Below are 15274 nucleotides of genomic sequence, written 5' to 3' on the forward strand. Positions count from 1 at the left end.
TTGCTGACAGTCAGATGTGGGTGTCCCCTGAGAGGCTCTGCCAGAGCCCTACTGATACAGATGGGGATGCTTACAGCTAACCATTGGACTGAACAAGGGGACCCCAATGGAGGAGTTAGAGAAAAGACTGAAGGAGCTGAAGGGGTTTGCAACCCCACAGTAAGAACAACAACATCAACCAAGCAGACACCCACCCACCCACCCGGAGCTCCCAGGGACTAAACCACCAACCAATGAGTACACATGGAGGGACCCATGACTCCAGCCACATATGTAGCAGAGGATGGCATTGTCCAGCATCCATAGGAAATGCCCTCAGTCTTGTGAAGGCTCATTTCCCTAATGTAGGTGAATGCCAGGGTGTTGAGGTTGGATTGGGTGGATGGAAATGGGCACATCCTCATAGAAGCATGGGGAGGGGGTGGGGAGTATGGGAGAGGGGAGGAAAGGGATAACATTTGAAATGTAAATACGTGAAATATCCAATTTAAAAAAAAAAAAAAAGAATCTCTCAGTGAACTTGGAACTCGCAGCTATCCTGCCTGGGTAACGAGGCCCAGGTACCCACTTGTCTCTACTACCAAATACTCCAGTTAGAGCTGTGCGCTGTGGTACCCAGAGTTTTACATGGAGACTGCAGATCCATACCCAGGCTCTCAGGCCTGCTCAGACAGCCCCCAACTGCAGTACCATCTTTAGACTGAGCCCTTTTGCCTAAGGACATGTTAACCAGGTGGGACTTGAACATTACCAGGCATAAATTGTCACTCTGCCGTGGAAGCCTGCCCCATCACAGACTGCTATAGAACCCAACCGATCCTTCAACACGCCCTGTGGGGAAAAGTGAGCCATATTGTCTGAGGCTCTCTCAGATTTAACCTATGCAATTATCAAGTACTCCGTGAGTTTCATTTCTCCCAAACAGACCTTCAAACAGGCAGACTATCTCTGCTTATACCAGGGAGAGAGATTGGCGCGCAGCTCTCTTTAGGGGAACATTTCTGTCTCCGGAATTTGATTTTTATCTTACTTCAGAGATATGCTAATTTCATGGTGTTTTTGGAGTGATGTCATTTCTAATTGAGGAAAGCTTTTTCATACAATATATTCCAATTACAGTCCCCTCCACCCCCAACTCCTTTCTGATCCCCCTGACCTCTTCACCCACTTACCTTCTTTCATTTTCTCTCTTTAGAAAATAAACAAGACTGCTCTGCGTATTTACAGGTTGTTATTAATGTTCCTAAGGGATGGATGGTACCAGGTTTTGTATGTTTAAGTGGGCAATTATATCTTATCAATTGGGCCAAAAAAAATAAACAAGAAAAACCATAATTAGAAAAGGGAAGACAAACACACGCACACACGCACACACACACACACAGACACACAGACACACAGACACACACACACACACACACACACACACACACACACACACACAGAGGAGAGAGAGAGAGAGAGAGAGAGAGAGAGAGACACCATAAAAATTGGAAACTATGATGTGTAAACCAAAGGCCAGGGAGACAAGCACTGCCCCACCAAAGTGTCTTAGGGTTACTATTTCTATGATGAAACACTATGACCAAAAATAAGTTGAGGAGGAAAGGGCTTATTTGCATATAACAATTCATCATCAAAAGTGGTAAAGGCAGAAACTCCGGCAGGGAAGGTAGGAGCTGATGCAGAGACCACGGAGGGGTGCTGCTTTCTGGCTTCCTTCCCATGGCCTGCTCAGCCTGCTTTCTTACAGAACCCAGGACCAACATCCCAGGGATGGCACCGCCCACAAGGGGCTGGTCCCTCCCCCATTGGCCACTAATTAAGAAAATGTCCTACAGCCAGATCTTTCTCCATTGAGGCTCCTCCTTCGATGACTCTAGCATGTCTCTAGTTGACATAAAACTATGCAGTGCAATATGAGGCGAAAAGTCTACACGTTTTATAATGGTCATCTACTGTTGCGCATGGGACCAACCTTTAAGTGTAGTTAATATACCTAGCAAGACTCCATTGGAGAGCACGAATGCTTCCTTTGCAAGAAGATGCCAATGGGAGATAGCTTCTTGGACAGAGGTACAAGCCCGTGTCTACTTTCCTGTCTCACCACTGTGATGAAACCCTGTCTGGTTTGAACTTACAAAAGCCTGCCACCATAATCATTTGAGTTCATGTGTAGTATTTGGAGTCACCCATCCTCTCAACTCTTAAAGTCTTTCTGCCTCCTCTTCCCCATAGCTCCCTGAGCCCTGAAGGGGAGGGTTTGGAAGGCATCCCATTTAGGACTGAGTATTCCAAAATCCCTCAGTCTCTGCACATTGTCCAGTTCTGCGTCTCTGCATTAGCAGAGTGTCATCAGGCGTTATTGTATTGCTGTCCCCTTAGCGGAACAATAGTATTTGAATTTGGTTTTCTCCTAGGCCCATAGCCTGTCTAGTCTCAGATTGTTGGTTACCTGAGCAGTTTCAGGCATGGGTTCTGTCTAATGGAATAGTTCTTAAACTCAATAAGAAGGTAGTTGGTTACTCCCACAACATTTGAGCTAGTATTGTACTAGCACATCATGCAGGCAGGTTTCTGCTGTAGATGGCAGAGTTTGTAGCTGGGGTAGCGTTTACCTCTCCCCTCTGGGAGCATGCAGAGTACCTTCCAGTACCATGAACGATAGTCAGTAGGGGACAAAGCTCTTGGTAGGCACCGGCTTGGCTTCTCTGTGATTAATGAGAGAGATAAATGCTGTCTTCAGCAATGGGGCCTTGCCATCCATTTGTGGAGAGCAACCAACAGCCTTGGCATTCGCCTGAGAAGTTTTGGGGTTTCCGCCCTTTGCAACAACTAGATGCAACCCATTCCTGACACTGGAGGTTTCCCTTGACAAAAGGTGTGTGGTCAAGGCTTCCCTGTTAATGGGTGACTGCATTTAAGTACTTTCATATATGTCTATATTTTAAGAAGCTTCTGCAGTATTAAGTTTCCATATGACCCCCTCAAATGACCCTTAGTGTAAATTGCTCCTTTCTTAGCTTACCTTTCTCTTCTCCCCTCTCTCCCTGTTTAGTGCGCCCGCTCCAGTATCCCCCACCTGTCTCTCCATAACTGTACAGTCTTATTATGCTTTGGACCCACTAGCATCTTCCTCTTTATTTGTCCTCTGTGGTTTTATGCATTGAGGAACGCCTACCAAGTGCTTACATGCTAACTTCTGCATAGAAGCGAAAACAAACAGTATTTGTCTTTTGGAGTCTTTTCTCTAGAGTTTGAGGCCAGTGATGCTTTCCATCAGTCTCCAGGCTTATATAAAGTGCAGTTTATACACGTTTCCCTCTCGTGCTGGTAACATTCCTTGCTGCTGTGGAAGAAGGTACTCGGCAGGAACAACTTAGGAGAAGAAGGGCTTGTTGGGGCTCACGGTTCAGAAGGTTACAGTCCATCATGGGTGGAATACTCCATGCTCATTGGTTCCTGTTGAACAGTATTGTGTAGCTTCATGTTATTGGGAGAAAGCAAGTTTCCTATTGGAAGCGTCTACTTGTCTATGAACAAAGACCTTAGGGGCTGGGGATTTAGCTCAGCGGTAGAGCGCTTGCCTAGGGAGCGCAAGGCCCTGGGTTCGGTCCCCAGCTCCGGGGGGGAAAAAAAAAAAAAGGAAGAACAAAGACCTTTAAGACATACACGGGGACTTGTAAGTTATGACGTTATCTTGATAGGTCCCTGTTTTTCCAGTTAGAGTGGAAACATCTGTATTTGTAAAAGAGGAACGGATATTTTGTATAGCTGGGATTTCCTTTAATAACCTGAAAATATTTATCTAACACTCAGAGAGATGTGTTTTTGCTCAATGCAATAGTCTGCCCTCTACCACAGTTTTGCTTTTCTTAGGTTCTAGCTACGGTTTAAATAAAATAGCTCCTATGATATTTTTCCTTATGTAATCTTATTTTAATATATCCTGAAATGGTCATTTATTAGGATTTAGTCTATGTTCCCTTCATTCTGATTTTCTTTTTGAATAGAGAGTCCCTTTCCTCATGTGCTCGCCTCAAGCATATTCTGTTGGGGACTAGAATGTTTGTATTTTTCCTTTCCTTCCTCATGTGTCCAAATGAAATAATTCTCGACCTCACTGCCTGCTTAATAGCGCATGGGTGGAACCCCTCAATCAGCCCCTAGTGTGTGTGACCTTAAAAACTGTAGCAGAGATCCAAACGCTGGTCCTTCTGCGTGTGCTTTTCAAGCTTGGAGCACAGGCTCACCCACGTTCAGAAAACAGCTTTGCACCCTTCCAGCCAAAACTCGGGTGCAGCAGCCCCACCTTGGCCTTTGTCATTGTTCCTACCACTTACTGGGTGTCCCCATCCTTTCAGGGCACTGCCAGGGTGATAGTGCTCAGCGAAAGCTTCGTGTGTCCCAGGACAAAACAAAATGAAAATGCTATGTGTTTTCACTGCTAAGATGTCCGTCACACACATCCATTTTCCTGGTAGTTGTTGAAAAACAAGAAATCGGGGCTGGGGATTTAGCTCAGCGGTAGAGTGCTTGCCTAGGGAGCGCAAGGCGCTGGGTTCGGTCCCCAGCTCCGGAAAAAAAGAAAAAAGAAAAAAGAAAAACAAGAAAAACAAGAAATCTTTAGAAAAGATGGGGTCAGTAGGTAGGGGATGGGTTAGGTATCAGAGCCAGAGGACATGGGGAGTCATGGGTAAGCAGTTACTTAAGCATTAAATCCTAATAGCACACTAGATTCTGGGGTAGAAGCCAATGGAATAGTTTTTACTTGAGCACCGAAGTTATGCAAACAGAACTTACTGCACATCCAGGGTTTCATGATTGAGAAAGTAAACTTTTTTTTTTTTTTTTTTGCAGGTTCAAAAAGGCGTTTGAGTCTGAGCCAACACTACAGTCAGGAATTAATTACGCAGTCCTCTTGCTGGCGGCTGGGCACCAGTTTGAATCTTCTTTTGAGCTTCGGAAAGTTGGTAATTGCAGCCTGATATTTTTTAAAGAACACCAAGGCACTGGACCCAGAGTTGGTCGAAGGAGATGATCCTTGCTTTTGTTCTTATATCTCATCTAAATTTGTGTCTGGAGGGGTGTTACTGGGTCCCCCGGGTCAGAATTTCATACTGGGGTACAGAGTTCTAGTCCTGGGATATGATTCACACGGTGACGTTTTCTTAAGTTCTTGGTTCATACTGTTACAACTCAGACTGGCCTGCAGCTTCTTCGTTCAGACCCCAGTCCCCGAGTGGTTAACTTTGGGGAATGTCAGGTGTGTTTAAGACTGTGAGTTCCTGGTGCTTTCAGAAGAAAAGAAAAAAACATCAAAGAGACAGCTGGGTTGTGGTGATACAAACCTGTAAGCCTAGCACTCGGAGGTAGAAACAAGAGTATTAAGAATTTAAGATCATCCTCAGATACATAGCGGGGTCCAGGATTGCCTGGGCTACATGAGATGATCTCACGACAAGAACAAATCTAAAATGGAAGGAAGGGAAGTGAAGGGAGGCAGAGAGGGAGGGAGGGAGTAAAAGAAGGAAGGAGGGAGAAAGGGGACGGAAGGACAGATGGACAACAGGCTGGCTAGCCTACTGGCTCACTTCAGGTTTCTTTTGGCTTTTTTTTTCTTTGTTGTTTATTTCTTTGTTGTTATTGTTTGTTTGTTTGTTTTTGCCTCGAACACAGCTGCCCCTGTGATTTCTCGGTGGCAGGTGCAGCCTGCAAAGCCCCTAGAAGAGCAGTAACGTAGGTAACACTCTTGGTGATAACCTGTTCCCTCAGACGCTGTTTCCGAAGGGTTAACCTTGCTAGAATGTGCCCTTCTCTCTTGCTGGTCTTCTGCAGTTTAATGAAATCAGGATTCAAATCTTTGTGAATCAAGTTTTCAGTGATTTCTGGACTTCAATAGCATTTTTATTGTTCGTTTCTAGATCCTGGCCTGTCTTCCGTGGTAACCCAGATTTTGTCCTGGTGAATGGCTGGACCCCTCCTTAGAGACTTTCCCAGCTCTTTGAGGAATTATTACCACAGCCACAAAAGTCTTTGGCCTTATTTTTGCAAGATTAAAAAAAAAACACTTACATTAATTAAATTATTCATTATAAAATATTTTGTCTTACTGTTTTGAAGTTGAAAATGGTTTAGGTGTCTCTAAGGAAAGTAAATCCTATTTTTTTTTTTTTATTTAAGTCATCTGGGAAGGACTTTCAAGGTTTCTGTCATGCACTGTCCTAAGACATTTCTGAGGGTAAATAGAGTCCCAGGCTGAAGGAGTGATATGAATCTAATAAGCATTGTTCTGTATTAATGCACCATGCTCTACCTGATGTCATGTGTTAGTTAATTGGATCACTTTTTCCACCTTTTGTCTAAAATCAAGTAGAATAAGTATTTGGTTGATAACTAAAAAAATCAGAAAATAGAAATAAACATCAACTTGGGCCTTTTAGAAATGATGCTAAAATATTCCACCTTAATTTAAAAGCTCTGTTATAGCACAAACTTCCCCCGTATCTGTAGTCCGAACGTTTTTGTCGCTGTGCCCTGGAACACAAAAATGAAGTTTTATCGGAGCCTCCTAGCCCTCATGGGCTCTGACACCGATTTGCATCTGTAGGTTGAGCAGTAGCAGTGGTTTGGGAAATGTAATTATTCTCGGTCCCGTTTTTAAGTGGTGGGTGGACGAGACCAGTCAGCACGTTGAGGTTGGGAGAACTGTAATGTAACTTCACCAAGTAAACCAAGTATCCCAAGAAGAACTCACAATGCGTTCTGAGCAAACATTCAGAAACCACGTTGGCTTTAAAATCTTTGAAAATTGGTTGGGGATGTAACTCGGTAAAAGTGCATGCCGTGCAACTAGCGTGCAACTAGGGAAATGTGACTTTGGCCCGTCCTCCTCCGTTCACATAACAAAGCACTTGGAGGCCTCTGTCCTGGGGAGGGTGAAGGGGGGCAGCTGAAGAACCCCAGTGGGGCTCGCCCACTGTCCTCCACCTGCATTTGTGCACCAGACCTACCCCCTGCACACTCATGTGCACACACACGAAATTAAATCATTTAAATTTGCAAGTTTTGCTGTATAGGAACACTTACACTATGACTGGATAGTGAGTTGCAGCTGCTCTAAGAACTAAGGTTTGGGCTTATGCAATGCTATCATGCATACCATAATTTCCGTACAAGCATAAGATGATGGTTAGCCTTCTAGGTAATATCGTATTTAGTAGTAAATTATGCCAATCAAAACTGAGTTGACCTAAGACTACTTTTTACATAGAAAGTTTAGATTTATGTGCCTTTTCAAGAAAAATGGTTTAGGCAAATAAATTAATAAGCTAATATAACAATGTTAAATATTATATAAGGAAAAGGAAGACTACTGGTATGTTTGATTTATTTAAATGTGTTTATTTCATTTAATCCTCTAATCAAATTTTTAAATTTATAATTTCTTCCATTGATTGTGTCGGCATCTGAGAACACAAATTAGTCTGAATTACTAAACCGTCATAATAACCACTTTTATTTTTATGATAATCTTCTTAGTTTGCTTTTTGTATGAAAGGAAAAATTAAAACTTAAAGTCTGACAAGAAAATCATGAAATCTGAAGCTTGCAAATCTCTAGTGTAAAAAAAATAATTCCTAAGGGTCGTGATCTGTGGTCAAAATGGGTCCATTTTCTGCTGCTATACCAAGAGGATGAATGGTTTACTTAGACCACAGGCTTGCAGGCTAAGAGTCCAAGGACTAGGAGCCCCACTGGTTTAGTCACTGGGGGTCTCTTGGCTGCATCCCATTGTGGGGGATGTCAAGAGGGAACAGCTATGTGGTGATGCAGGAATTGTGGGTATGATTTGATGGCTGCACTTGCTCTTTCTTTTGTAACAACTCACTCTCATAGGAGCTAAAGAAGGTCCCACAGGAACCACCTCGATCCCTTCTGAGGACACTGAGGATAGTAGTTCCCATGAGCTAACCACCCTCCCATAAGGCTCTGCTTATTAAAGATTCTGATACTGCCTGATACCACTATCCTGAGCCTTGAGCTTTTAGTACACAAACCTTGGAGACCGACATCCACACCAGTCCAAACCATCGCAAGCTCTTAATTACAGTCACGGGTTTATTTAAGGCTATCCTAATTGCTTCATAGGTCTTCATTTTTTGGATAAAAATTGAGGGTTCAAGTACTCAGAGCTAGCATTTAAAACTCGGGATCGCATCTTAAATTCTCGTTTTTCAGCTTCATGGTCTTGAAAATTAATATTTTTAACATTAACCAAATAAAAAAAAGTAGCTTCGCACATACTCTGTGGGAATTTTTTAAACCCTGCGGTGCATTTCATGAAGAGTCAGAATTACTGTTTGCATCCACACCGGTAATGATGGTGTAGGAAAAAGAACCTTGTGACTGGAAATGAGATGAGTTACTATTTTAATCTCATTTTTCCTGAGCATTAAAATTATCCGTGGAGCCAGGACTGTAGCTCATGTTGGTAGAGTGCTTGTCTGGCATTCAGGAAGCCCTGAGTTCAATCCCCAGCACCATATAAGTGGCGTGGTGGCCACACCTGTAATCCCAGAACCCAGGAATGCTGGGATGGAAGCAGAAGGATTAGAAGATCAGTGACAGCCTGATCTTCTAATTCCCCCCCCCCCAAAAAAAACCCAGAAAAAAACAAAACCTCAAAATAGTAAAAAAATGATGAATTATAATAATTATCACTGACTATAACAATCCATGTGTCCATAAAGATAAGAAAAAATATTAAGACAGAAACAATTCATCACCAACCACAAGGAACTCCCTTTGTCCCTCATGAAGGTGGCCACTGTCTCAGAAAATCAGAGCTGGGGATGGAAAGGTCAAATTCTTTCCCTTCCTGTTAAAAAGGGCGTTCTGGTCTACCTGCCCAATGCACTTCTCCACTTGGAGATCGCTACATGCGCTATTACTCCCAAAGAGGACACGGTTTCCTAGAGACTCCCGATTCATCAAGCTGATGATGATGATGATGGGGATGTCATGATCCTGGTTACCGTGGTGATGATGATGGGGATGTCATGATCCTGGTTACCGTGGTGAGGATTTTCAGTGAGAGCCAAAACCATTCCATGAGGACCCTAATTCCAAACTCACGTCGCTGTCTTAAGTGGTTACCTTGTTACCTTTTTCTTCCATTCCAAGAGGCAAATGGCGCCTCTCATGAAATAGTCTCACCGGAAATGTTTAACTGTAAATGTAAAGTCCAATATCCAATTTAGTAGGAATCAAGAGATCTAATGAAATAAGTTAGGGGCTACTAGGAAATTGCAGACCCAGAGTTCAAGGACATTTTATAAGAGGGCACCTCTGCTTTGGATGGGGGAGAAGGGGAGGGCATCTGTGTCATAGGAAAAAAAGCATGGCTGGTTAGATAGCTTGGAAGGCATTTGGAGTGACAGATACCAAATGAAATGACCTTGGTTATGAAAAAAGAAAGAACTAAGGGGGACATTTAGGTAGCAGAGGATTTATTTTGGTTAGGACAAGCTAATATATAACATTAGGGAATTACAGTTTTAATGGGGACGTATTTATAGGGGAATTTTAAAGATTCCTGAAAAATCTGTAAACATGAAATATTATAACTGTGACTTAGTTTGAAATGGTTCAGCAAAAATAATCAAGGAGCTGGAACAATAACATGTTAACATATGCCACGAAACGGGTCATTCACTGTAGTACATATGTATGTGCGTTGTACATACACACGTGTGTGTTTTGTTTTTGTGTATGTTGGACGTTGTGTTTGCTAAGTCAGTGTTCTACCACTGAGCATTGGCTCCCCACCCCCTTATTACAGAATATTTTATAATTGTGTATATTTGAAACTTCCCAATAGAAAGCCAAAATGAAAGACTCTAATCTCTGCCTTTCAGGGAGCTACCAGATCTCTCTGTTCTCGTTGCAAAAGGAAGTAGTCCCTCGCTCATTGTGTTGTGTGTTGAAAGAGTCAGCAGTTTTAGTATGCCCAGTGCTAGGCAACTAATGAGTGTTGGGTCAGAGCTCCGTGTCTCCCTTTTTCTGTTAGAGTAGCCTTGAATTTAGTAGCAGCCACCAGCTGAAAAACGCTGTGATTAAAAAAAAACTATACTATTGAACTCAGAGATTACAAGTCAGCCAGTTCCAGTGAGAGTTGTGTGCTGAAATCCAAACCACATAAGCAGACAATTCAATGAAAGAAATGGCAGGGAAAATATTTGAAATAACGAGGACACAACATTCATTGCTTACAACTTTAGCCAAAAACAAACAAACAAACAAACAAACTTACACAGAAAAAAATGTATTGGTAAGGACTTGGTAAATTATAATTTGTGTCATTACATCAGAAATTATGCCTAAGTACCTTTGAAGATGTTTCAGGGGGGCACACATGATCCCAGCACTTAGGAAATAAAATGTTGTAGCCTGGAACCCAGCATAACATATACTTCTAAAGAGAGCTTCTGTGGAAATGTCCTAAATACGGGTACAGTCTTATATACTAAGGTCTTTAGTTCCATAATATATAAATGTATACGAAAAAGAAAAGCCTCACAAATATAAAAACATTGGTGGAACTGGGAGATGCTCAGCCGGTAAAGTGCTGGCCTTGCAAGCCTGAGGATCTGAGTTCAAATCTCAGAAGCTACGTGAAACATCAAAAAAAAATGTCAAAATAAGCTGGGCAGGTGTGGCACACAGCTTTAATTCCAGCCCTTGGTAAGAAGGGGCAGGTGGATCTCGGAGTTTGAGACCAGCCTGGTCTACAGAGGGAGTTCCAGAACAGCCAGTGCTACACAGAAAAAAAATCTTGTCTCAAAAAAAAAAACCAACCAACCAACAAACAAATAAATATATAAATAAAACACAAAACAACAAAGAAAATCCAAGCTGAAATGGTGGGGTGTTCTTGTAATCTTCCCACTGAGAAGTCAAAGGCAAATGGATCTCCTGGACTTATTGCCCAGCCAGCATGGCTGAGTTAAAGATTTCCCTCACCCAGTAAGAACACCTCAGGTTGTTCTCCTCTGGCCTCCATACACACTTACACAGCATGTGCCCGCACACACATGTACCTGAGCAAACACGCATACATTAGAATCATATTTTTAGCACCAATATTAAAAGTTTTATAGTTTCATATAAAAAAAGATTTTATTCATCATAATTTGAAGGACGTAAAAGTTTACTTGCAAAACAAACAAACAAGACGGATAATCATGAGGGCTTTAAAAGGTGGTTGGGGCGGTGTTCTAATCCATGTACCTACAGCCCCAGCACCAGCAAGTAAAGGCAAGAGGATTAGGAATTTGAGGCCAGTCTAGGGTATATAATAAGATCATGTCTCAGTAGAACAAAACAAAATGAGATTGGAAATGCTGAATGGACACGACAATTCTCACAATCGTCACGGGGAAGAGCAACAGCGCCACGTGTTAGCCTTGACTCACAGCATGTCAGCACAGGGGTAAATCTCTTGTCCCCAAACAATTCAGCACTCACAACTTCGTGATTCAGAGTGAGTGGGCAAAGCTAGGTATACAAGAACGAAATAAGACATGGCCACCCATCTGTGTTTGGGTAAATAATTTATGACATACCCATGTGCTAAAATACTATTTCTTATTAAAGATAATGATACATTTTGAGCCTGGTAAGATGGCCGTGGGTGAGAGTACTTGCTACAAAGCCTTACGACCTGAATCTGATCTTCAGAAATCCCATGGTTGAATTAAACAGCCAAGTCCTTCATGTTGTCCACTGACCTCTGCAGGCATAACCATGATATGAGCTTGACTGTGGTGGTTGGTGGACACACACACATGAGCACACATACACACATATACATATGTACACATATGCATGCATATATACATACACATGCACACACACATACACATACATCAACACACACACACACACACAAGTAATTAAATGTAAAAATAATTTTAAAAAACATTTTTGCCCGAATGTCGAAAGGCTGGTGTCATGATCATTTGACAGATTTCTGCCATGGTTAAAGCCAAATATAACCACCGTAGAGTGACATATAAAACATGCTGAGATTTTATTGTGACTGTTGTAGCCTCCCGTCTGAGCAGCAGGACTCTTCTGTTATATTGCACTGGGCGTCACTGTTTTATACAAGTGTGATGTCATAAAAAGTTGTTCACTCTCACCTAATTTCAGCTAAGGCTGGCAGACACATTTTTAGCATCTTGTTTTTCCCTCCCACTTTGTAAACATTTTTTTTTTTGTACATCCATGGAGGATCTGTGATGCGTTTGCACAGGCAGGTGCAACTGTTTCCAACTCGTGAAATTTTCTGGTGACAAAGCTGTTCTCCTTTTAATTTATCCTCAAAATGTGGAGAACGCCCAAATGTTCATTTTCCCCAGAAGTATTTATGGCTTAAATATGTTATATAATAAAAAGTAACTTTCAAAAGGTAAAGGTTACTGTTTTTGAGTTACAATGTTCAAAAGCGTAAAATTATGACTCTCAGAAAATATGAGACATAGATATAAATCATTTTAATGTGGACACCTTTAATAAGATTATATGTCTGAGTTAAAGACCATTTAAGCAGCAGTAAACATTTAACAAGAAGTATTAGGCTAAGGTATCTACACTTGATTTATTTCGAAGCTGGTTTATGTCCCAACAGGCCACAAATCTTAGGGGTTATATGTTCTGTTAGCAAATTGTTTGTATGTTAACTAGACTAATACTTACAGGTTAATAAGTAGTAATTATATTTTTCCCGAGCAGCCTTACACCCCGCCTTATTCCTGTTACAGTGCCACGTCCTATCTTTTTGCCCAATTTTTAATTTTTTTTTCTCCAGCAGCCCAGGCTCCTTTCCGTTAGTCCTCACAAAGTGGGCTTCTCTGGGTGGCGCAGGCTGGTGCTTCAGCCGAACCCAGGTGCCCTTCCCTTTGGCTTCGTCTTTCTTCTGATCGTTCTCCTTCACCCACTTCAGGAAGCCGTTTCTGCTCTTCAGTGCTTGATGTGCTCAGTCCACACACTGATCCTCTTGGCCAGAATCTTGCCCTTAACTTGCTTGTTTACAATGATGCCCACGGCAATGCTGGGTGACATTGTAGACTCTTCCGGTTTTGCCGTGGTAACACTTATGGGGCATTCCTTTCTGAACACTGACCATTTCCTTGATGTCTACAATACTACCCTTCTTGTAGATTCACATGTATGTGGCCAAAGGAACAACTCCATGTTTCCTAAAAGGTCTAGAGAACATAGACCGAGTACCCCTCCTCTTTCCTTTTGTGTTCGTCATTTTGGCGAGTTACTGGAAGGTGGCTGCTCGGATGGAAAGCCCAATTTTAAATTTTAAGAAGACTTTTTTTTTTTTTGGTGATACTGGGAACTAAACTCAGAGCCACAGTACACACGTGTTACACACACACACACTACACACGTGCTACACATGTGCTACACGAGTGCTCCCCACTGAGCTACGCCCAGCCTACTCCCTTTATCCACGTACTCTCTGACAGTCTCATCACGTTGCCCAGACTGGTCTTGAAATCACTCTGTAGCCCAGGCAAACCTTCAGCCTTTGCTATCTCAGCCACCTCTGCAGGAGCCAGGAGTACGGGCGTGTGCATCTAGGTCTCAAATAATTCTTAACATAGTGGATTTTAGTAGTACTAAGCAGTTTTACAAGGACCTATTTTAAGCAAATCAATACGTTGTACAAAATAATACAAGCCGTATAATAAAGCAGTTGGAGAATACAGTTATATTATCATGCCTTGTGAGACAGGAACAGTAATGGCTGGAGATAGAGCTGAGAGCTGCAAATCCTGCACAGCATAACAAAGGGCAAAATGGGGGACACTAATGTCTACCTAGAGTCTGGCTGTATAGGTCCACAACTCTGCTAACACATAATTACGTAAATATATGTGCACACTGCACATACAGACACACCCTGTACGTTACATACAAACACCAAAACATGACTGCCCAAGGCATCGGGCATGTTCATGCATTCATGTGGCCAAAACCACTCATACACATAAAAACGAATACACGTTTTTAAGAGAGAGTTTTTACCTTGTGTGTGCATTTTGTTTAGTGAGACAATGTGTCTGTCTCAGGGTTTCCATTGCTGCGAAGAGATGCCGTGACCTAGGCAACTCTTGGATTGCACGGCATTTAATTGGAGCTGACTTACACTTTCTGAGGTTCAGTCCGTTATCGTCAGGGCAAGGGGCATGAAGACAGACATGGTGCTGGAGGAGTTGGGAGTTCTTGATCCAAAGGCTGCTAGAAGACGGCTATTTTGATGGCTAAGGGCAATGAAAACTTAATTGCACGTCTAGGTGTAAAGTCAGGCTCTGCCTTGTAACTCTCTGCTTCCCGTTCCTCCCTTAGGAGTTAAACTGAGCAGCCTTCTGGGTAAAAAGGGGAACTTGGAGAAACTCCAGAGCTACTGGGAAGTCGGATTTTTTCTGGGAGCCAGCGTCCTGGCCAACGACCATCTGAGGGTCATTCAGGCATCTGAGAAACTGTTCAGACTGAAGACGCCAGCGTGGTAATCAACTCCCGCGTGCTCGTGCAGTTTAATAGACGGCCTCGTGCCAGTCTTGGGTTTTACAGCTCATAGGACATCTTGTTTGTTTTTAGGCTAACATCCGGAGCCTATAGAAAAAAAAAACAAAACAAAACAGAATTTTCATAAAGGAAACTATTGAAGAATTAGAAGTTGTGGTGACTCCGGTGAAGCCACTTAAGCTTTTCCTGCACATTGGCCAGCCCTTCAGACCAACCTGACTTAGCGTCACACACATAAAGTGCGCACAGATCACACTCTGTGCCTTCACTTCTGACCCAAGCCCGGGTCTGAGACCACTCGTTCATCTCAGCCTCTCTGGGTTCCAGTGTAAACCCATGTGCTTTGTTCCCTGCATGGTCCAGTCTCTGTCTGGGGAATTCTTATTCTTGGACTCCATTACCATTCACTCCTGGTGTGGTAGACACACTGGAGTGTCTCCCATATGTGTGTTTTGTACATCCCGGGCTGTCTCTGGACGACATCCAAGTCTCATTATTGTCTCTGCAGTATGGGAGAGATAAGATTCCTTCTGCAGTTATTTTTTTTTTAAAATGCTAATTCTGTTCTGCATCCCGTGCGGTTACCAAGAGGTCCACAGCCATGCAGAGAAAGTCTCTTCCTAGTGCATGTCTGAGGCCCGGTTCTCACTGTCCACGTCCCCGGAGC

The 15274-nt window shown here is 42.7% G+C and overlaps 1 protein-coding gene across 2 annotated transcripts in view; it reads left to right on the forward strand.

Annotated features, from left to right (window-relative positions):
- The window catches only part of Map3k5 (mitogen-activated protein kinase kinase kinase 5), a 218513-nt gene that overhangs the window by 97375 nt on the left and 105864 nt on the right, over window positions 1-15274 (forward strand). For both annotated transcript variants that reach the window (XM_039084822.2, NM_001277694.1), the window contains exons 8-9: window positions 4861-4973; window positions 14428-14587. In XM_039084822.2, coding sequence (XP_038940750.1) covers window positions 4861-4973; window positions 14428-14587 — 273 coding nt within the window. The remainder of the gene's footprint in view (window positions 1-4860; window positions 4974-14427; window positions 14588-15274) is intronic.

The sequence above is a fragment of the Rattus norvegicus genome, chromosome 1, assembly GCF_036323735.1.
Source record: "Rattus norvegicus strain BN/NHsdMcwi chromosome 1, GRCr8, whole genome shotgun sequence".
NCBI classification, from domain to species: Eukaryota; Metazoa; Chordata; class Mammalia; order Rodentia; family Muridae; genus Rattus; species Rattus norvegicus.